The 24,541-nt window shown below is 42.3% G+C and overlaps 1 protein-coding gene across 1 annotated transcript in view; it reads left to right on the top strand.

Annotated features, from left to right (window-relative positions):
- The window catches only part of ESPL1 (extra spindle pole bodies like 1, separase), a 38,898-nt gene that overhangs the window by 1,276 nt on the left and 13,081 nt on the right, over window positions 1-24,541 (top strand). The window contains exons 2-19 of the mRNA XM_078603808.1: window positions 760-1,923; window positions 2,314-2,427; window positions 3,292-3,412; window positions 4,046-4,191; window positions 5,203-5,396; window positions 6,532-6,777; window positions 7,674-7,827; window positions 10,120-10,261; window positions 10,620-10,759; window positions 11,274-11,408; window positions 11,921-12,040; window positions 14,031-14,202; window positions 15,944-16,090; window positions 16,926-17,082; window positions 18,877-18,986; window positions 20,109-21,743; window positions 22,299-22,463; window positions 23,298-23,547. Of these exons, the coding sequence (XP_078459934.1) occupies window positions 760-1,923; window positions 2,314-2,427; window positions 3,292-3,412; window positions 4,046-4,191; window positions 5,203-5,396; window positions 6,532-6,777; window positions 7,674-7,827; window positions 10,120-10,261; window positions 10,620-10,759; window positions 11,274-11,408; window positions 11,921-12,040; window positions 14,031-14,202; window positions 15,944-16,090; window positions 16,926-17,082; window positions 18,877-18,986; window positions 20,109-21,743; window positions 22,299-22,463; window positions 23,298-23,547 (5,312 nt within the window). The remainder of the gene's footprint in view (window positions 1-759; window positions 1,924-2,313; window positions 2,428-3,291; window positions 3,413-4,045; window positions 4,192-5,202; window positions 5,397-6,531; window positions 6,778-7,673; window positions 7,828-10,119; window positions 10,262-10,619; window positions 10,760-11,273; window positions 11,409-11,920; window positions 12,041-14,030; window positions 14,203-15,943; window positions 16,091-16,925; window positions 17,083-18,876; window positions 18,987-20,108; window positions 21,744-22,298; window positions 22,464-23,297; window positions 23,548-24,541) is intronic.

Below are 24,541 nucleotides of genomic sequence, written 5' to 3'. Positions count from 1 at the left end.
CATTTATATTTTAAAGGCAACGTACACAAGATACAGACATATTGCAGTGAAAGTTTTGTTCATCACCAATATTCTGAAGCAGAAGATTAGTGTTGGATACAGCAATGTATTGAGAGTAATTTTTTTTATTCCGAGATTATGTGTTGTCTTGGTGAGATCTGGGACTGTTTTTGCTGTTGTTTACCGCCTTTCCGAAGCTTGAGAATTGATGCAATTTTAACTTGTGTACTTGATTTTATTTAAGGAGCGCCACGGTGGTTGAGATGTTTATCTCCCTCGCCTGGTATCATCAAGTTCGGGGGTTCGAGCCCGACCATGGGCGCCTGTATATTTTGAGTTTTCATATTCTTCCCGTGGTCGCCTGGATTGTTTTTCTCCGGGTCCTCCGGTTTTTACCTCCAAGTTAAGAAGCATACGTTTAGACTTTAGATTATTTTGCTGCTATAAATGTCAAAATGACAAGTCACTTGTTGAGCTATCATTTGTGGCCAGGTCGCTTTTGAAAAGTAAGTTTTTACCTCCGTGGGCTTTGTCTGGGAGGATGGAGATGGTTTAGTTGTATTTGTATGTGTTTAATTTGTTTATCTTTTTCTCCTTTGAGAATAGTTTTTGTTCCCCTACTTTGCACTCCTATTATGCTTTTGTATTGTTTGTTGTAACCTTCTTACCTGCCCAATTTGATATCCGTTCAAAATAGTTGTATAACTCATCTGATTCCTCCAGGATAAATGAATATTCTGATTTCGTTTCATTCTCCAGGGAAGCCTGCGTCCGTCCTTGAAGAGCAGCACCACTATGTCGGCGAGTGCAGCTATCAAGACAGGAGATGTGTGCGACTCCGTTCTGCGAGAATGTCTCCATCATCTGGCCGATGGCAGCCACTCTGAAAAAAACCTTGCCTTGATTTCCTGTGTGGCTGAGCAAGCCTTTAAAGGTTTCAAGGTCCTAAGTAAAAAGAAGGACATGCCGCTATATTTGGAGAAAATCCTCCTGAACCTTCTTAAGAAATTGCGTGACTGTGGCCTGCACTCAAGCCTTGTGCTTTTCTCTGATCACATATTCAGCTCCCTGATGAGGTGGCGGGAGGTCTGTGTGCAAGACAGTGCACTCTTGAAGGACTATGACCTCATCGCCAGATACAGCTATGACTTCTTGGCAAGGGTTGCAACACAGATTGCACTGCAGGACCCCAGCAAAGCAGAGCCGTCCCAGTGCCAGGAAGTCCTGCTCATGCGGCTCAGAGCCGTGAAGTTTCTTGTTTTCATTGAGGGGCTGGGTAGGAAGAATGCCGGCTCGGGCGAGCCTCCCTCGGCCTTCTGCAGTCAGAGCATGAATGCAGCCCTGCGCTACAAGAGGGACAGAGCCAAGCTGACAGCGCTTGACCTGCGCTTCCTAAGCGACAAATATTACTCACCCCTGATGTCCCTGTTGACTGATGTGTTTGCACAGGACACAGAGCAGTACAAACGCTTGCTGTTTGATTTGTTGCTGCAGCAGTGCAAGCTGCTCTGTGTCTCCAGCATCACTGCGTCTGAGGATGTCAGTGTAGCGTCTGAAGTAATGAGCATGTTGAAACAGCACTTCATATCGAGTGGGCCCTCTGGCCAAGACACTTGGTGTCTGCCTGCAAAGCTTTGTTCATTGGCCCTTGACATGTGGAAGTCATTTCTGATGCCTGACTTTCGGTTTGTTACTTCAGATGTATTTGGCCAGTTGGCCAGGCAACTGCAGGGTGTTGCCTCGACGGCAGAGGCATTTTCTGAGGTTGTGGATAGCTGTGGTGTTGTGATGACCACCTTGGAAAGTGTGATTTGTACCAAGGAAGGGAATGAATTTGGGAAGTTGTTTGATTGGAGTGGCATTTTCCACTTTCATGACTTAATGGAGGCATTCGTCAAAGTGATTGAAGTACAAAACAAAAGGGTGAGTACTACACACATTTGCAGTGTAATATGAAGGCATCATACATGTAATTATCTTGTCCATGTAATTTCTATAATCTGACTATGTGCCTGAGAGTAAGGTTAGACTCCTTGCAGTCAAATGTTACTATCCGGCTATAATTATATTAGGTGCCACTGCAATATCTAGATCATGTTAATCTGATTTAACTGTTAACTGCCTAATAAAATGCTTGATTATAATGAGGATATGGGGATTTAAATGTGAATATTATCTCTGGCTTACATCAATAACTTACCACTAAATGTGCTTCATGAAATGTATACTGTACAGATACTACATTTTAAGTTACAATTTTTTGCATCAAATGTTACAAAATGTCTAAATGGGAAAATAATATGATTTCCACAGCTTTTAAAGCAGGATGGCGTGCAGCAGGAGAAACTACAGCAGAAGGTGCACAGCACCCTTATGCTGTTCATCACACTTGTGGAAAAGCAGCTTCCCCACTTGGTCTCCATTGAGGTATGTTTTATGCTCACTTTGACATGCTCAAAGTGAAATTAACACATGACCTTAAGAGCTTTTTCCATGAACCCAAGGGAGTGTTAACTTTATCGAGGTACTTATATTGAATGTGCTGGTTGGCCAAATGGCAGTAAGGTTAGATTGCACAGCTAGCATTTAGAAGGTTGCAAATTTAAATCTCGGTTCAATGTTTACTCGGCCTTGCGTTCCTATTTGGGGACTAAAACTAGTACTCCTGCAGAATATAAACTCTGGTAATCCTATTTATGGGGAGCAGCTCACTGCTATGAACCTTGTACCCAAAGTTTGATTCATGGCCACAGTTCACATTAGTAATATCTTAACCTGTCTTGGCTACCCCTCCCCACCTTCACCAGCCCACACTTACCAGCATAATGAACACTGGTCAAATAACTCCCATGACCTATACAATTTGAGAAGGTTTTCATCCAGCATTGGATTGACAAACTTTAGTACTGTCCTATGGATATACTTACCCCGGCCATAGTTTGTTTAACACATAGGCGTTCGCGACCAATTTCATCCATAATAGAGGTTTTTGTAAATATGTGTTGTTAAAACCCGCCACGACACAGCCATCTAGCATGTTTGGCACGTAAACAGAACATACCAATTCGTCACTAGTACAGCACATCGGTCTGTTGGAGAGCCAAGTCACAACATTTAGAAACTTAGTTACGTTTCGCCAGTAATTACATGATGAAGATAGTTGTAATTACTGTAATTAAAAGCGATTAATGGTTCAAGAGGTTGAAAGAAAGTGGATAGGAACGATGGAATGAGCAACATTCTCATTAGTGGCATGTGGGTGACATATACCTTGCCATATCCCCCTGACAGGTGGATGCAGCAGGTGATGGTGTGGAGAGGCTGGTGAATTTGTTGGAAGCTACGCTGGAAAAGATTGAGATGAACCTCTCTGTGCTGGAGGCACTTGGACAAGATACCTCATGCACCACTGGTGAGACCTTGTTTTATGCCAGGTGTTTTATGCAAAGCAATCTGTATATTTTAGCATCTAAATTAAATATTGCCTTTGCTTCAGCATGTATGTTGAACCTCTTTTGCACCGTGCGTAGCCAACCTTACTAATTGGAGGTGCATATTGCACATATATTATTTGAAATCTAAATGCAACCCCAAAAAACTAAACTTATTTTGTTGATACGATACTAACTAGTCTGTCCCATTTCCAGCTGAAGTTTAAAGCTTTGTTGATCAGAAAAGAAAACTTCAGAATTCCGTATAAGTACACAATTATTAGATGGATAATATACAGATGTAACTTCCTATACCAGTAAATATATGAACAGAATACTTTTTTTTGTATTTAACATGTCACATGCATGGCACGTCTCAACTCCTTGCAAGTTTGATAATTATTTTGGACATCATGTTAGAATGTATATTGACACCAGTGAATGAAATAATTCCTTAATTACCACCAATATTCAACCGTCCAAGAACATTTGCGTGTACCCAAACTAGCATATGAATACAGTCGTATCAACAATACACATAAATGGACTACTTGAAGATCGACGTACCTTTTTGTGAGTAATGTAATTGTGCAAGAACTGGTATGGTATTATAGGTGCGGCGGTGGGAGCCTATCAACTATCCCGCACGTTCTTAAAGCAAGACCTGTCCTCCGAGACTGTGGCCCTGGCCACGGCCGCCTACCGTCTCATGGAAAGGGCCCTCAACTTGTCCACACAGCCCAATACTCTCACTGGAAAGGTAGGTGCCTGCTTCTGTGAAAGCGCTTTTTGTTTCTGTATTTCTCTGAATGGAGTTTTTATTTGAGTGGGTGAGGAAACAATACTCGAGCATACAGTGGTACCTCGGTATACGTCGTTAATTTATTCCAGAAGGTAGGACTTATACCGAAAATGACGTATACCAAACAAATTTTTCCCATAAGAAATAAAGGGAAAGGAAATAATCCGTTCCAGAGTATAAGAAATTATATTTTACATGGCATATTATACATTAATGGGGTTGTATAAAATAATTTAGACACTACTTATTACCAAAATGCATACATAAATTAAAATAAATGCATAAATAAATTAAAATAAATTGAAATAAAAAATTATTTTAACATCACTTTACCTTGCTGAGAGGAGTTGATAGCCTACGAGGATGGTGGTGAGGAAGGGGAGGAGGAGGAGATGTTATTTTTTGGAAGAAGAGTCCCCTTCCGTTAGCTTCAGGAAGCTGAAATTCTGGGGTTTTTTCTCTTTCTATTTTCTGTCTTTTTTCTTGACTTGGACCTGGTTGAGGCTCACCAGGTTTGAGTTTTACTAAAAACCTGTCCATTGAAGTTTGTTTTTGCCTTCTTCTAAGAATGTTCCTGAAGTGTGACATTGTCTGGTCATTCCACACAATACTGTTACGGCTTGTTGACTGAGGAGCGGCGCTTTGTTTCAGTCGTGAACGGGGTATACTGTACGCGGGTACGTGGTGACTCATCTCGACCCATATAAGTTCTAGCAAGCGCGTTGTATCCCAAGCAAGACATTGTATCCCAAGAAATGTTTTTCTCGTCAAAACACGACGTATACCAAATTCGACGTATTCCGAAGCGGTCGTATACCGAGGTACCACTGTATATCGTCAATTAGAAGTACAATTGCATTATGGAAGGTCACCATCAACAATGCACTGAGAATAGTAAATAATAATGATCATGATGTACCTGTTGTTTCCTAATGATGATGCTTATATGAATGCCGTGTGCCAATCCAGTTTGTTGCATTTGCAACTCTACTGGTGGAGGTGTACCGCAGGGCGGGACGTTTCGGGGATGCCATGGCAGCAGTGGCTCGCAGCTGCTGGCTCCTCATGGGTGACCTGCACGCCTGCCTGCCGGCTCTCGTCAGCCTCTGGGTGCAAGTGAAGGCCGATGCTGTGGGTGCTGGCCAGGCGACTATCAAATTGAGGTGAGTGGTCATCAGTGACGGGTACGTAATAAAGTTCAACGTCCCATGCCAACTTTTACATATCCACCTTGACCAATTAACCGTTTGGTGCAGTATTGGTTTGTGATGTGCCATTTTTTATAGATCAAATATCCAACCTTTTTGCATGTCCGCTTATGCCTCGGTCCCCATCAAAACTGATATGCGACATTGTACAGAAATAATAATTTGGCATGTAGCGATGCGTTGCTTAAAATATGAATTAAGGCGTTACAGCTAAGATAAAGGATTTATCATGTAATGCACTTTAAAACTGGCTCTGGACCAAGCAAGGAACATGTTTTTTGAGCACTGTGAAGTGAGTACTTAAACCTGGCGATCTAGTTCTAACTCCATTGTGACCAAATATATGCACTTTGTATGGTTATGTGATGTCAGCGTTTCAAAATAACATTTTCAAGTTTGAAAGCAACTTAACAAACTGTTTTGCATTGCGTTGTGCTTGAAATTATCTTCGTTTTCATTTTGTTAGTAGCTTCGTATTATGGTTCAGGTCTATTAATAAGCTGATGGTGAGAACACATGAGTGGGACACATTGTAAAGGGTCGATGGTTTGATTCCTGCAGCAGCCTTGTAATTACCAAAGTGTGCTTTTTGCTGCAAAATAGGTGTTAAAATCCTTAAACACCATTCACATGAGCAGTGGTATGTATGATCGGTTGGAAATCACAACATTCTGGAAATATCTTGATTTTTGTGACTGCAGGAGTTCATATTCTTTGGGTCTTTCGGTAAAGTCACATAGATAAGTTCAAAGAAAATTAAAAACTATGATGTTTCGATCGCAACACACAAGCGGTCGTCATCCTGATGACGACCTGATGACGACCACTTGTATGTTGCGATTTCTTTAAATATCCACTTTTTGTTATTTTCTTTGAACCTATCTACGTGACTTTACCGAAAGACCCAAAGAATATTCTGGAAATAATTTAACTAGTGTGTCAAAAATTCATTCTCCAACAATTTTCCTTTATGCGTATAATGAGTAGTAATGTCCTGTCATTAGATTACAACAATGAATAATTTTAGTCCATTATCGTTTCACTATCTTACATGCGTTGGCTACGGTCTAATGCCGCGTCACTTTGGCAGGACTCTACGGGAGGCTCTCTCAGATTACGAGGTCGGAACGGACGAGCTGCTCGTTGTGCTGGACGAGGAACTGCGGCAATACAAGGCTCAGCATGTGGACGCAACCCAGGAGCGCTACAATGTCATCTGCGACCTGCTTGAGCTGTGTCCCGAGGAGGAAATCGACCGCTGCTTGGACAGGAGCTTGCACCTAATTCGGCTTGCAGAGTTCTTATGCTATAATGACACCATCGGGCAGGCAGAGTGGTGAGCACCGCAACCGCATTCAGTGTCTTAATGTAAAGTGGGCACATCTTAATTATCCGAATGTCGGCCTTTTCATTCGAACACTTGGGTACCATTGTTTGCTTGTGCTCTCGCCTGTGAAATTGCGGGAATGGGCATTGCGATTAAAGGGAAGACTCAACTCAAAGTACATATAGCTCTTGGCTTGTAGCTACATCCTTGGGCTCTTCGTTTCACATTGTCATGAATGACAAACATACTTGAACTTGTTTACACTCCTTATGGAACTCTTGTGATATCATGTGATGTTTCTGTGATGCCACTCCTATGTATATTTAATGTCAGTATCTCATGTATACTGGATGAATATCAACTTAAGTTTGTCCAGATCAGTTTGCAAGGACATTATCTCAATTGATGTGTTGTGGATATTTTCATTGGCTCCATTGAGTTTTCATGGAAGGCCTGCTCTAGTCAGTGCATCTGCAATCGTATGCTGCAGTTTCTTTGAATATCTTCTGAATATAGTGGGTGGATCTCCCATGATAAGTGCAGATTCAATTTCATGTTGACTACTCGCATTGAATATCAGTAGCAATGCAAATATGTCAATGAGGTTATGTAATTGGAGCCCTATGATAGAGTACCTGAACGCTATTTAAAAAAACATCCTCATTGATGGATCTTCTCACTTGTGTGAGACTAAAGAAACAGCCCAAGTATGCATATTCCTTAAATATACATTCCAACATGCATTTATGATTATGACACCTATGCATTTTCTTTGCACCTATTCAGTGGGAATGTGCTCAGTCCGGTCGAGAGAACTTGAGGTGACAATGCTGTGAAAGTTTTGCAGAACGCAGCCTGTTAAGGCCGGTGTTGAATGCCACCTCTAATACGGGTGCCTGTCTCAGCTCGGCACTGGACTGCGCCCAGGAGGCAGTGCGGCTGCTGGACTCCATCAATGTGGAGTGGTGGCCGTCATCAGAGAGGGAACGCTGCACGGACATTAAGGCCACCGCTAACCTGTGGCTCTTCATCTGCACGCTGGAGGCCACTGCCAAGAAGGTGCATACTCAAAACCAACTGCATATGGAGAGAATGTGTTGACTGGTATTTGGTGGGGTGTGTGCATGTTTGTCTTTTTGTAAAGTGGTGAGTGGTAGTGTGGTGGTCCGCGCACGGGGCTACAAACCTGATTTCCCAAGTTCAATTCCAGCTCATGACCAACACTAATAATGAATATCTGAACCCGTCTTGGGCCCCCGAGGTTGACTCGATCTCAAATGAATACCCAGTGTTGGCCACCCATCTCCTCGTATGCCGTACTGGCCTTTGTTAGGAGCTCGTTAACGGCACTTGCTCCAACAGTATATTTAAGGCAATAACGGGGGATCTTTGTCTTTTATATATGTGTATTCTACTAGCAACTGGTAACAGACATTGCTCCCTTTCCATTGACTTTAATATCATTACAAAAATGTATCTAAGAAATTGAGATTTTGAACATAGCATGTTATATTTTGATTCAGCACCCTGCAGGACCTCCATATTCAACCATTCATAGGCCGACATGAAAAGCGTAAACGTTAATAATTTTTGCTCCTAAATTATGGGAAGCCCAAATTGAGAAATTTGTGTTTTGGATCTTAGCAGATCTCGGCACAGGATCTGCTATATTTGTGCCAAATATAGACTTTGTGGAAATTTAGATATTTTTTTTTGGGGGGGGGAGGGTGTGTTATATTTGGGAGGCCATTCAAACACTTTATTTTACATATGTAGTGAGTGCAACTGAGTCGCTGACGTACTCTTTGGAGGCAACACATTTATTGATTCCAACACCAAGGGGTAACTGCCCCTTCACCAGATAACAACCTATGGTGGTAGACCACCAGGGTAACTACACTAATTACACTGGGAGTAGCTACAACACACAGGACCCCAGCTTGGGTCCAGGTCCATGCGTTGGTGACTCTTCTTGGACATAGAACGTGGAACATAGATTCTTCAGGATAACCACAGCAGCCGGTCCCTCTCGGGGAACCCGGCTTATATCCTCCTTGGTGTGGCTGGCTCCGTCCTTAGCCACGACCACCTTCGAGAACCCTCGAGCATGATCTTGGCCCTGACATGTGACCACCCCTAGCCCCCACCTGGGGGCCCTGTGTAGACTTTACCGGTCACGTTTCCTTCGGGGTCAACCAGAGTGCCATGGCCCTTAGTCACCCCATTCCCATGGCCGCCACTTTCACACCCTATCTTGTAGCGGTCGGCACTGCAGAGCGTGGTGCCATCCAGCACTGCAAGTCAGTGCGCACCGAGCCCCTCTGGGGCCGGTACTGCACCCACATATACGTGGTTCCCACGATGTCAATACATCGCACGTCGTGCCTCTCTAGGGCCGGTATTACACAGTGACATCCGCGATGTCACTACACATTTGAAAATATGCAAATTGGGGTTCAGCACCTTTCATAATCCTCAATATACATATTTGTCTCGACCTATGTTTAAAAATTAGAAAATAGGAAGTAATTGCCTTCCCTTTTTATGTACCCAAAATAGAATTAAAAAACCTTCGGATTTTCAGTGAAAATAATATACTCAACTATACCAAATATCAGCTTTATAGACCTTGTCGACCCTTCAAGAAATGAGTAATTTGTCACTTGCTCACAACTGGCTATGTATCTTTAGTTTCATTCATATGCGATGGTGTTTTAATGTTGCCTTTGATTAGTACGGTTGGCTACGTATGGAGCGAAAGACGTTTAACGTACATAATTATTGTATATTGTTAAGTTATAATTTAATCTTGGAATTTGCTTTTAGATGTGATATTCAAAAGCAAGGCCATTGTGTGGCGGGAGTTGGGATCCATATATCCAATATAAAATATTTTGAAGTGGTGAACATGAAAATAAAGTCTCAATTTCATATTTGGCAAAGTGTCACTGATTACAACATTTAACTGTTGTAAAGGTGAAAACTCGTTAGGAATGACTTGGACCATCATCTGTCTGGCGTCAATAGAATGAGTACTAATTTATGGAAAATGAGCAATGGTCACCCTTTGTTTAAAATATTTATGGGAATAAAGTGAGTACTGGCAAAAGGGTCTCATAGATACAACTTCATGGACATGTTGAATTTCCAACGCTGGCACTAGGTCACAAGCGTGCTTAAGTAATACAAATACTTGCTTCGGAAGGAAACACTGACTATGTACTTTTACTTGACTTGTGGTGGATGGACATCCCTGTGAATGAGTGCATCTTTGGCGAACTGTCCATCACAAATACTGTAAAATTCAGCGCTGCGGCATTGAGCCTTCACCCTGAGCCATATGTCGTGTAGGCCACGGAGAGAGAAGAGCGTCTCGCGCGTGTTGCTGACCCGGTGCTCGAGGTGAGCGTCAATGACTTGGATGTGGAAGACAATCAGGGCGAGGACTCACGCCTACACTGCCACATGCTCTTCAACATCGCCTCTGACAAGCGTGAGTACTGTCATGCTGTAGCCCCACTCTGCTGAGTTGTTTCTGGATTAGCAGTCTGGTTGAGGGGAGGGCTTTGGATTCTAAAATTGTGTATTCTAATTTTAGTGAGTTGACTTGGCTGAGCATCTGTTTGTCTATAAATGTGTGCTATTTTATGACCACCACTTAGTGGAAACAACAGTAAATATGTTTAGAAGTGGCTTGTTTCCTACTCTAGGAATGTTAATTATTCACACTGGCTCGGAACTGCAATTGGAGTAGAGCACAGTCTATCGCAAGAGAGGGCATGGAGACACTTTTCTCTACAGTTTAACCGGATTCACAAGAGGGTGCGCCTGTGATTGTGTGCGAACTCCAGAGGCTTGTACCCCACTGGATCGGGCCTTAGAGCTGTGGCAGAACTTACTGGGGGGCTCCACCCTCCCAGCCCTTAACAACAGCCAACAGACCCTGCTTAACATCCGCATGATGACCGAGCTGTACCGCCTCATTGACAAGGTATCGCACGCCACCCTTCGCACATTCATCCCAAGACATGGTTACCAGCAAAAGACTATCCTCACACTTGCCTAATAGGCTAGCTTGCTTAGTCAATGTTTCGATTCTTGTAAACAAATGGTAATTTCTTCTGGGAGTTACTAAGTTGCACCAATCTGCTGTAAAGTGGTTTGTTAAAAGCCATTTAGCATCACTGTCTGCACAAGTATATCATCGTGTCTCAAAGCAGTAGCCTATATTCTTTGTTTGAAAGTAACGTAGTATGTACCACTTGACACAATTCATATAGTATCTATGAACGATAACAGATTTTCCTTGGAAAAGGGGCTGTGAATCTCAGTTGGCTTACTCGTATTAAAAAATTAAGATTAATCAAAGAAAAATATCGGATTTTTGGCAATGCAGTTGCTAGAAAATGTTTGGCAGGCCAAATAATGATGTTCTCTTCATACAAAGGTAATCACAAATACATTTGACTGCTGTTTACATGTGGGCCGATCTCTCATCTTAACAGCCACTACAAGCACTCAAGAGCTGCCTGCTGCAACAGCAACTGAGTGGCTGGTTGGAAGATTGTCCTGGGAACATAATGGCCGGTTGTCTGGCTGCACGCCTCCTTCTTAACTTGGACTGCCCACAGCATGCTCAGGTGCTTATATTTTGTATAGCGCCTTGCCAACATGTTGATGATCCATGCTTTTATGGATGTTTATTCCAAACTGCCAATCATTTATAAAAGTCAATTATATTTTTTATGAAGCAACCACACATTTCAGTCGGTGAAATATTCTTTGGTTAAGTATAATGAAAAGTAATCGGGTTTTTTTTTTATCTTTGTCATTTATTATTTTAGCAAAAATTGAGAAATAAAATGTTAATAAAATATCAACATATAATATGATTGATTCATTACATTTCACACCTTGGATTATCACGGTTGGCTACGTACGGTGCGAAAGAACTTCAACAATACATACACAATATTATACAGTTTTTATTTATACGTGCTCTTTTAAAGGGTCATTAAACTTGAGCTTATTTTCATATCATCCAAATGATAAATTAACACTCCTTTATATATCTTCTTCCACACAATGATTGTTGAACAAAAATATGAAATTGTTTAATATAAAGCAAAACATGTTATTTTTTTATTTGCAGGTGTTTGTGGATGAAGTTGAGTCGAGAATGGAATCAATTTCCAAACCAGATGATAAATTGTCTGTACTGGAGAAGAATGTCAAATTAACCAAGAGCCAGTTCCACTATGCCATGGGACAGGTATGTTGTGTGACTCGGACACTCACAGAGTGATCTCTTTATCCTGATCATAGGAACCATGTCATATGAGAAACTCTTGAGTTTGACTTTTTTGAATGAGCAAAGTTATCTTAATATAATGAAAACATCTTTTTTTTAAGAGACCATTCTATTGGAACTTAACTTTTTGTATTTATAGCACTGGATACAGACGTACATGCAAATGAATAGGGTTAAATGAATGGAAATTTGCATAGGCAAATAACTTCCACATTTCTTATAATGTAATAGGTCATTGGATGCTGTTAATGATTTATATTTGGCAATAGACAAAGTTGATAAATTTCAGCTGAGTAATGCCATTTCATGTTTTTGAAGAGGCTAAACACAATGGGATTTGATGTTTATATTATACCATTGTGATTGAAATTATTTTAGTTGTTACTCAATTAAGAGGTCTGCAAAGTTGGGCTCAAGATAAATTATACAAATGAGTCCTATACAACAATTTAGCTAAACAGTCAGAAAAGTCTAGAGAGCGACAACTATAACAATATATTATCCATACGTAGGACCGTTAATGAAGTCAGACCAAAATTAATATAAATTCGAGGTGGATGAAAGTGGGTTGGAATTTTTTAGAAAAGTTGAGTTTAATAATGAAAACAACATATGAATGCACCTAAGGAAGAACGTTTTCAATTGGTGCATATTAACAGCTATGACACATGATCAGAAACATAGATATTGAGAAAGAAAATTAAACAAACTGCAAAATAAACATGGAGAAATGCATGCTTGGACTTGCATTGTGAGATCGGGAGAAAACATGCACAAGGAAATCTATCGAAATTAGAGCCATGACTTAAAAAAGTAAGTGGACATGGGCAGGGTGTGCCGCTAGATGGGATGATGGCTGTACTCGACTAGTAATGGAGTCCATCTTCTTGGTTCTTTCGGTAAAGTCACGTAGAAGGGAAGTAATAAAGTAATAAAAAGAAAACATAAAATAATTCTCACGACGTTTCGGCCACAACGCAAGCAGCCGTCTTCAGGTGGAGAACAGGTCTGTCGAGAAGGCAGAATTATTTTGTTATGTTTTTTTATTACTTTATTACTTCCCTTCTACGTGACTTTACCGAAAGAACCAAGAAGATGAATCCCTGCAGTCACGAAAGCTTTAAATAGTAATGGAGTGGCAGCCAAAGGATGAAATACACCCAATATGACATCACATCTTCGAGGTGGAGCAATTAAATATGTTTATTTGTAAGTGCTAGATGGATTTTAACATTTCAGAAACATTTGAGACGGCAGTAGCTTGGGGGATTGATCGTGGCTGATGATGATGATGATACATCGTTTAAACATGTTTTCAATAAATAAAAATTCCCTCACTGGTGAGGTTCATGAGTTCTTCCTGAGATGAACACGAACTATATCTCACATGAAGCCTTGGTGCATATGATCAGGCTAGCCAGCAGAGAATGCGTAGACTTTGCAAGTAGTGTTGAAGAGGAGCATGTCTTGACTTGATTATTGTATTTGTTGGTGCCAAAAAATAAACCACATTATAATTGAGCCTTCCATTGGGGTTCTCGTGAATGAGATACAAAGATCCAAGGAAATATCTTGCTAAAATATATTCAATACTTTGAGTAAATTGCAAATCCACTAATAGTGCATATCTTCTATTGCATTAATGCGTTCAAGTATACTTATTAGTGTGCTTGCTTGCATGCGTTTTTACCTTGTGTGCATTTTGTGGATTGATATGGATGTCGTGAGCTCACTGCACGTAAGTATTTGCAACGCAGGTAAAATGCGTGTCCATGCATACCAGTGGCAATTTGTAATTGGATCTGGCTTTCGCTTGCCATAGATTGACTTGGCCTAAAATTAATATCTGGTGTATTACATTTACACAGCACTATAATAGTTTCTCTCTAAAAACACTTGCCCAGCAGACTGCCAGGCTGAACAGTATATACCTATGTGTGTCAATGTGCAGGTAGAGATGGGATTCTTACTGCTGTTGGAGATCCTGGAGGATCCTAACATCTGGAGACCATCTCGTACCTGGTACCTTCTGAGATCACGAACCTATGCCCTGGCCTCCCTCTACACAAACCTTCCTGGCAACCAGCTTGCTCAATCTGAGAGGGAGCGTCTGCCACAGCTTGGTAAATACTTCACCCCCTAACACCGCGTGAAGTCTGGTCTTGCTGTAGTTAAGTTGCACAACAACTGGCTCTCAACATTTAATCGATGGCTGATTACACTGGTCTGCAGCCAAAATTTTCTGAAATAAATGTAGTCCAACTTCTTATTTTGGGTCCCTGAGAATGAAAATGATGCTTAAAATTGTTGATTGGCTCCAGTTTTCAAGATATGCTACTGGGTCAGTATGTACGACCCTTGACTTGGGAATGGTGGAGGATAAGTGAGTTATAAAGGGAAGGGATTTCAATTTAATCCAGAAATGACGAAAATACATCTTTGACTGGATCTATGAATATGTAGTGTGTTATATATGGAGGCACACACTGGAGTTGGGGACAATACGTTTATTTAACTATATTAACGTACACTGGTTCTACATCTAGGTGATAACTACACAGTTAACTAGACCACAACGGGGTAACTACATAACCGGGTCAGTCAGTAACACACTGCCCGACCCACGATGCCGAGCGTAACATCGAAGCGCGAGAACCGAGGATCGAAGTGACGTAGCACCGACGGGTTCCATTCCAACAGAGCCCAGAACCCTCTTGGGACTGCCCCTTTATGTTCCTGAGCGTGGCCTGCCTCCGCCCTCGGCCACGCCCCCTTCTAGATCCTACTTGAAGGCTCTGGCCCATATCACGTGTCCCTCGAGCCCCCTTTTGGTCCCCCTTGCCACTCTGCCCCGGCCACGTGCCCTCTCGGGTTCACACAGAGTATCACGTCCTCACTTGCTCTCTCTCCGACCCTCACCAGAACTATGCCCCCTCGGGCCTGCTTCCATGCCATATCCACTCTGGTGCCAGAGAGAGACTCAAGACGTACATTTCCACTCTTGTCACAGTGGCTGGCGCTAAATATCATAGGGACTCCATATAAGTGACTACAAATAAATCTATGACTGGGTTTGGACAGTACTTGAGCAAAACAATGAATGATGCAATCTGAACCTGGAATTGCATCATAACATGATATGAATTGCATCATGTTATTCCTAGAAGTCATGGATGATGCAATCATAACTAGACTTGCATCCCTCTGCTGAACAAATTGCCCTATATCAGCTCTAGAAATCATAGTGTCGTGCTCTCTTATTTGTTAGTGTTAGATTTTGCAAAGGGACACATTTCTGTTTAGCCAAAGTGAGCAGAGATGCATCGTACTTGTGTGAACAAAGCAGATAACCAATAACAAAATTACTTGTCATTCACATAACGATTCCACATTCCCCCTTTGAATAAAGTAATGATATTAATATTGGGTCTCAATTCAATCTAAATATTAATATGTTTAATTAACCTAAAGGTAACTTTAGTTTCAAAGGTGAATAAATCCTACCTCTTATCTATCATACATACAATAGTATTGATTTTTACTTGCAGCTTGTCGTTTTCAATGTCAGCCATTTAATAAAAAAACATGTTACATGAATGATTTCATATGCGTATCAAGTGTGTAAGAATACATTATAATCAATTAATTTTAACATGTCAACTCTTCTGCTCCTGTTGGGCAAAAATCCAGCCAGGTTTAGTCTTAATACCAGTGTTGTGTTTTCTTTGATGGTGATCCTTTTATCTGTCTGGATCGGCTGCACTATCATGTATACAATTCTGCGCAACATGGTATTGTTGGGCAGGTAGCTGCTTCTGAGAAATGCACATTATTTGACTTGGGAATGTGTCTTGCACATTGCAGATCTAAGGAGCCCACTGGTAGCAGTGAGCGTTGCCCACCGTTTGCTCACTGGCCTCATGCAAGCCATTCTGGGGCCCTCCTTCAACAATACCCAGGGCTCCGACAAGCCCAGTGGCACTGCTACCACCAGCATCTTCATCGACCAGGGTGAGTGGTCGATAGCAGTGGTGTGCTAATTGTGTGGCACCTTTATGGAACACCGTGACACGTTTGCACCTTCCTCACATAATTAACTGCCCAACCCCATTTGATTGATGCACTATTTTGATACAAATTACAATGGTTGAAATATGACCACTGGGAAAAAAGGCTATTCCTAGCTGGGAAATAATAAAAAAAAATAAAACATAATAATTATTTTATTATGTTTTATTTTTAGTATTTTATTATTTCCCTTCTACGTGACTTTACTGAAAGAACCAAGAAGATGAATCCCTGCAGTCACGAAAGCTTTAAATCGAAATCTATTCCTAGCTGTTTTGTTCCCATGTAACATAGTATGATTCAAGGCTCTTATTATGAGACACATAATGATTAATTGCTTCCTTGATTTAAATTGTTTGTTATAATCATGATACATGCTTTCAACCAGGCTGTAAGAGTAGTCTTTAGTTTACAAACCTTGCAAATATGCAAGTTACTTGCTGTTGTTATATTTAAGAATAAGCAATACAACAATAGGCATAATTTACAAAGAATGCCGCAAATTAGGCATTAAACAATATTGTTTTTGGGACCCTGGATCATGACAATTCATTGAATTGCATGTGAGTGGGAGGGTGAATTGCCACATGCCTACCTATTAATGGGGAGAGCCATTGCTTGTTACTTAGTTTCCTTAGCCCAATTCTCATGCCTTATTGTCTCATTGGGCCCTAACCTGGTTTTAGAGAAATTCAGTTGGTGAATGAAGTCGTTCTTTTGAATCGTGGTCACTCAAAGATTTCCCCTGTTGCGTGCACGTTCCACGGTCTCTCACCAGGGGATAACGTGCTACTCAAGTGGACGGTGCTCACGGAGCTACTGGACGTGTCGCGTCATCTAGTGTCACTGCAGGCCAAACGCGGTATTGTGCTGGAAGCCAAGAGCTTCTGCATTGAAGCGCTCAAGCTGACCACCAAGCTACAGCTCACACGCAGGTTGTGTGCGCTGTTGTTTTGTGTGTCTAATGCCACATGGGACATTGGTGACCAGATGACAGCCTCTGTGCAAGGCCACAATCACACAGCTGGTCAAATCTTTATTATGGATTATGTGGTCATGCTGGTGCATACCTATAATCTAGTACTTTGAAGGCATGGGTTGATAAATCATAAGTTGTGAGACTCCCTATCTGGCTGGGATGGCTACTTCCTATTTTGCAGTTTCCTGGCAGTACAGCCTATGGGTTTATGTTTACATCTCTCTCTGAACTGTCCGATGTATATTTTTATTGGAATACATCTCTCCTTAATCTCTTAGATTATTGATGCATCTCTTCTATGCTGTCTTGTCAAGGGACCTCGTGCCTATCTGGTATAAATGTTTCTCTTATCTATGCCCCCATATCCATTCCTGTCAACTCACGTGTCGTCTAAATACATGCATATTCACCATACATCTCTATCTTTCTTTTCTCTTCTCATATCTCTTCTCATCCCACTGCATCTCTTATCCCTTATGTATCGTAAATTCTCGGGCCATAGCTCATCAGTCCATGCTAAGAGCCATCGTAGGCCACAACTGACTGCCAATTGTATATTAACCAAGGAAAAATAAACTAGACAAATGTTCCAATAACATTGTCATGAAGGGAAAAACATATATATAGCAGGCAATGACCCTTCTTTTTTGACATCCTATGAAAAAATTCCATTTCTCAATGGCGCCCATGAATATAAATATTTTACCTTTTAGGGCAGCGTTATGCATGAATGTGTCGAGTTTTTGTTATTTTTGCTTATGCACCAATGCAAATGTGGTATTAAAAAAAAACGTGACCCAGAGAACATCTGGTTGTTGCTGCAAAGTAGCAAAGATGTTCAGCAGGGGGCACTATCTTCTGTTCCACAGGTGAGCTAAAGCTGTAAGGGATACCTGTGAAATAGGACACCTGTATTGAGCATTTTCGTTCTCTTCTATCATGTGCACCAACAGGTGCTTGTACACAAACACGTACACCTCTTGTTCTCTTAGCCCCGCCCCCCCCCCTCCCAATACGTTCCATTCATTGGCTACCACATTCTGATAAGCTCCCCCCCCCCCTCCTCCCCCTTAACTTGTATTTAAGAACTTGTATCTCGGAATCTCTGCCTCACTTGATATAGCAAATCTAGCTGTGACGGTCCCACCTGATGACGGAGACTTGTGTTGCCTCCGAAACGTCGTGATTTCTTATTATTTTATTTCTATTATTACTTTTATTAATTTTATTTTTTACCTACGTGACTTTACCGAAAAAACCTAAGAGTACCTCTATTGAGCTCTTGCACGTTTACGTTGCTGAAAGTAAAACTGCTCTGGTGCCAACACGTGCAATGCGGAGGAAAACCTCACTATGTGAATGGTGTTGACCACACCTAACAACTATTGTATCCAACAAGGTTTTAAAGGGGACCTTGTTTTATTTTTATTGACGGTGGGTGGGTGGTTGTGTGTGCATGTGCGTGGAGCGGTGATATTGTGCTTATCACATTCTGCTACATACCTGACACTTGGGTTCAATTCCCTACCTACCATAGCTGAAATCAGCGTCGAGTGATATCTGAACCATTCCTGGGTCTTTCCGAGGGTGACTCGGACTTAAACGAGTACTGTATCTGTTATCGTGTGTTAACGTCAGCAGCGGCTGATTGCTGGTCACATGAGCCCCTCGCACTGTGCTCGCTAGCAGCACTTGCCCCAGCCGCCTGCGTCGGCTATGAGGTGGATCATTGTCTTTGTGCGAATTGCAGGTGTGCGGAGCTGCTGATTGTAAAGGCGAGCCTGGAAGTGCAGAGGGGTGAACTGGAAGAGAGCAAACATGAATTGAAGCAGCTATCTTTTCTGCTTGAATCCTCCCAAGGTGAGCCACACTTACTCCTTTACTAAGAAAAATTAGACCACTAAAGATAAACAATTGCACAATGTTACAAACAATGCAAACACTGTAGGATACACAGGGTGGGCTGGTAGGAATAATACTAATACCGGTACAGGGATATCGACCGCACACACACGCGCACACACACACGCACATACGCGCACACACGCACATACACGTACACACGCACACACACACACACGCACACACACCGCACGCACACACACACACACGTACACACACATGCACGCGCACACACACACACGCACCTCTCACCTGCAAGGCAGCGGTCGCCGCTTCTCCTCCCACATCTCTCGTCGCGGCAGCTGTAACGATGGTGCAAGTTTGTTTTTATCATCAATTCCTCCTCCACCCCTCCCCGCCACTGTTCACCCACCAGAATAAATGAGTTCGCCCATAGTCAGTCGATCAAAAAGTTTCGCCGTGACGCGCCGGAAGCGACGGCCATCTTGTTTAATTCACAGATTGCAGGGAGAGCGGGCGGCCATCTTGTCGGACAGGGTCATGCCAAGTGTTTGCAGTAGGGGGCGATGTTGATACACGGACGGACGATATAATCTATTGGTGGTCTGGTCCACTTCGTTCCTACCAGTATAATCTGTTTATCAACCAATAGTCTTTCCATTGCTCGTTGTTCTCATGTTTTTTGTTTTTTTTCTCTAACCAAGAGCTCATTTACGAATGCAAATACTACAGTAGAGATGTAGTATTTAGAGATATCCTTTATTAATATTCTTGCAGTCACGAAAACTTCAAATCTAGAATGATACTTTATTAAACCAGAGTGGAGAACCCGGACAGCTTGATAATGTAACTTTTTAAAACGGAGCACTCCTAAAACTTTCACATATTACAAGATCAATCGTATGCATTATAAGCAGGAAGTTAAAATGGTTCCACAGGGTGTAAACCATTGAATGTTCAGTGAAACTGGCTGTAGATGAAAATTGCAATCTTTAATAACACACATTGTAAAAATATTCTATAATGTGTGATTATGGTGACAATGGATTATGGTGTGATTATTTTTTCCAGGTGTATTTAAAAATTACAATACAGAATGTCTGTTTTTCTGCTCTTAAGAGTTTGAGGCTACCAAGAAAGCAGGTGCTGATTTCAAGTTGAAGAAGCTCCGTGGCACAGCCAAGTCTGCAAGCAAACGCAGCCCAGTCGCAGAGGAAGAACAGGAGAAGGAGTCTGAAAACCAAAGTTTTCTCAAGTCTATTCCTCTGTCGCTGGTGCATGGGCGTGAGCAAAGCATCACCGGGGCAGATGGGATAAGCAGCTCTCCCGGGCTGGCCAAGCAGAAGAGCCGCCTGCCACAGGTCCACAAGGCTCAGTGCGCCTGTACCAACTGCCGTGACGTGGTGCTGTCGCTCATCACTGCCGAGTGGTTCCTGACACAGAGCCGCATGGAGGATGCACTTCAGAACGACACCGTGAGCCGGCGCTTCCTGCTCGCTGCACTCCAGCAGGCTGCTGCCCTCAAGCAGCGCGGTGCTGCCATGCTGCACGAGATCCTTGCGAGGAGACCAGGTGGTTGGCCACTGCTACTGAAAAACGCTGCTTTCCAGATGACACACGCCGTGGAAGCAACGGCGCGACTGGAATTGGCGTTGAGGGCTCTGAAGGTCGGCTCGTTTGTCGGTGTGGCCGATAACGTGCAGAAGGGCCTGCAGGTGTTCCAGTCGACTGACCTGGGGCTGGCGGATGCCCACGACATCAAGGCCAACTTGATGATTGTCAAGGCCATCATGATGCTGTTGCAGCTCTCCCTCAAGCAGGACTGTAGTGTGGCAGAGCTCTTTCAAAGCTCTTGGGCTCTGAACACCATGATCACACCCTGTGAAGAGGAACCCGATTTACCATCGGTCAATAACACGGAAACTTCTACCTCTACTACCGTGGCTTCCACTGGCATTGTGAAGCCACCCCCATCAGCGCAGAAAAAGAAACGGGAGTTTCCTCAGACGCCTAATTTTGGCTTCAAGACTCCGGCACGCAGCACAGCATCCAGATCGGCAATAAAACCCAGCCAGGGCTTCTTTATATTAGAGGATTCGAATTCGTCGAATTCTCCTGTTCCCCCCTGCGTTAAGGCTCAAAAGAAGGTACAGACACGTTTGAGGATTGTGACGTTTAGCGACAGTGACGAAGACTCTGAGCTGCCCAGACACCAGCAGGTGGCTGCATCTGATAGAGGAAGCAGCAGTGCTAAAGTAAAGGAGCCTTTCAGCATGATTGTGCCAAAGCCCAAAGTTTCAACTAAAGTCCCACCTTGCAAAGTCAAACCAGCAAAGGATGAAAAACCAACAGCGAGAGCCCAACCGACAAAAGCAGCCTCTTCTGCGCATGGCGTCAGTGCAACGTTGGTGAAGCTGGAAAAGGTTGGCAGAGGACAGACGACACAGAGCCAGCCCAAAAAACAGCTGAAATCTGTGGAGACAACGGCAAAGGCAAAAGGCTCAAGGCGGATGGCATCGGCTGTCCAACAAGATAAGCCTATGGATGACGCTGAAAGGAAGGTGCTCCACAAGACCAAGCAGGCAGGCAGGGCCACCATCGGAAGGGGCCACGATGTAGAGCGGGAAGAATTGCGCCAAGGGGACACGGACGAAGTTTGGTTGGACCTGGATCAAAGCATAGAAGTCATTAGGGCACTGGATGAGGATTCACCACTTGATGACAAAAGAGTTATGCGCAAGGTCAAATCTAAAAGTAAGTATCGGAACAAAACTACGATGAAATTAATTAATTTATTAATGAACATTCTTATCAGGTCTAAGCAGTGTGAAATTAGACCAAGGCAAGTCATTGATCAAACGCTCATATGAAACTGGTCCAGTATTACAGTAGTCGTCGAATTCAGGGGAAATTATAAAGGGAATATGCAATGAAAAATACAAAACTATCTCTTGTAGTTATGTAAGTTCTATTCAAATTAATCAATGGATTGCCCAAAACTTGGAGTGACAAGCCAAAGCAAAAACAATATTTGTAAATATGCTAATCTAATTTTGCTTTGGCAGCTAACCATCATTCTTCTGACAGTTATCCATCTGAAATATGCTAATAGATATATATATATTTCTATGCCAATAACCTGGAGAGTTCCATACTGATATAATTAAATATTTACAAAAGCACATTGGAAAATCTTACATAATCCAAAGTACATATCCACAAGGAAGAACAATGCATTTTTTTTTCTGTTGAATTTTTAAATCGCTATTCAGGCGACTACCTCGCTTACAAATTTACGATGATTTCCAGTCGCAGAATGTAAGGTGGCAAAGGTTTCCAGAGCACGGAAGACACAGGACAGGGAGATGGAGGTGGTGCGGCGACAGATCCCCACCGAGCCAGACGAATACACCGCCCCAGAGCGGTTGGTGCAAGCGCCGGCCCCACTGCATGTCACGAGGCTGAACATCAACGGTGAGTCTCCGAACTCGAGTGACAGAGTGCGCCAGCGATGCATGCATTTGTTTCAGAGGCTTGGAGAAAACGTTGGTTGAATAGGTTGGGGTGAGAATAAATATGTGCATGAGACATCCATGAGGTTCCTAATTAAATCAGAATATAACGCAGATTTTTAACCTCCCTGTGCTTATTTTATTGTTATTTCTTTCGTATGTTTGAGTTTTCTATTGGAACGTTTGTGTCCTCCGACTTGATGAGGACTTGGCCAAATTTTCGAAGCAGAATCCTGAAAATAAACATGTGATGTCCAGTCACATATCAGTGTACAGTTAGCATGTTGCGATTCATTGATCAAGAATCATTCTTACTATCCATCAAAGCAGGAATGTAATTTACTATTTCTTATTAATATTTTGTAAACGATTAGATGATGGAAACATTGAAGGTTCATGGAGACACTGTTGCCATTATGGACTTCACATTCACCACAATAGCCAAATACTTAGTTTTTATAAAACCATGACCCTGAATTATGACACTTTAATTGTTGCAAGCCTAAAACTTGGTGACTGATCAGCAGTGGATAATTTTCAAATTCGCCTATTTCCTTTGCTGCCGGTATGAGACAACATTGTTAAGCAACCTTTTGCCAAATTCTCGGCAATAATATACACGTAAAATGTTTGTTACATTTATCACATTTTACTGTTTCTGTGACTACAGTTTATTTAAAGCGTGTCAAGTACGCAATTGAATGAAAGTTAAATTTCCGAATACCTTGGATGCACGTGTGTGACGGGCGCGTGTGTGTATCTGACGGGCACGTATGTGTGTGACGGGCACATGCAGATGGCAGCCTGTCCCTGGAGGCGGCACAGGACGTGCTGCTGGCCGCGCTCGAGTGCATATCACACAACCCGTCGGGCGCGTCCTACCGTGTGCTCGCCCAGCTACTGGCTCTCCACGCCGGCGATGGCCTCCAGCTGGGAGACGGGCACAGCGAGAAGGGCGCTGGCCTCGATACCGCATGGCTGCACAATGAGGGCCTTTCTGTCACCCTGCGCCACCAAATGATCGCCAATGTCACTCGCAAGATCAGGTAGCTGGCTCATGTCTGGCATGTGCTTCAGCTTCCTTAACCACAATTTCTTCGAATTTAAATGTAATAATAGCTTCATCACCATCATGAGGCCTCCTTTGCCAGTACCAAAATATAATAATAGGGTTTTTCCCCTTTTTTTCTGGCGACAAAACTGAAACCTTATTCAAGGAATCATGTTTACATTAACCTCTACTTGCAGTCAGAATGCAAACAAAAATCAACACTGATAATTTATGCATTGTCCTTGAAACTGATTGGTCCACACCAGAGACAGCTTTCCTTAGAGCCTAGTCTCATACGGTATTCGACCAGATGTCGCCAAAAGGCGTCATCTGGTGTGGACCAATCAGTTTCAAGGACAATGCATAAAAATTCAGGTTTTTTTTGCATTCTGACTGCAAGTATTGTGGTTAATGTTAACATGATTCATTGCAAAAGGTTTCAGTTTTGTCGCCAGAAAAAGGGAAAAACCCTATTATTAGCTTCATGACCATCATGAATTGTATTTATTTTAAAATAACTAATAATACAGTCATATCGTTTAATGATACGATTGGATCAAATATAACGTAGTTGAACAGTTAACATGTCATGTACATTAGTGTTATTTATTGACATGGCATCAACAAAACTCTTGAAATATTAAAGATGTATAAGAAGAAATAGGTTCCGTCAACTTTATATTCTGTCTCATTTGACAAAGGGACATAACTTGCCAATTGGCACATGGTAAATTTGCCTAAATGAAGAAAAAAAAATGTGCTTGATTTAGTAATATTATTGGCACACTATTCAACAGGTAACTAATAACATACTGTGCACTCCTAAAGGCCCGAGAGACCAATTGTAAATTTAAAGTATTGAGGCCCACTGTTAATGTCTGCAGCTGACACCAGTCTTTTATTTGAATGTGCAATCTTCCAATTATGCACAAACATTCATATTATTAGGACATTTATAATATCTGTTCTACATACGATTCTGCCTTACC

Source organism: Lampetra planeri, chromosome 21, assembly GCF_965212315.1.
Source record: "Lampetra planeri chromosome 21, kcLamPlan1.2.h2, whole genome shotgun sequence".
In the NCBI taxonomy this organism is placed as follows: Eukaryota; Metazoa; Chordata; class Hyperoartia; order Petromyzontiformes; family Petromyzontidae; genus Lampetra; species Lampetra planeri.
This window is presented reverse-complemented; position numbering and strand designations above follow the sequence as displayed.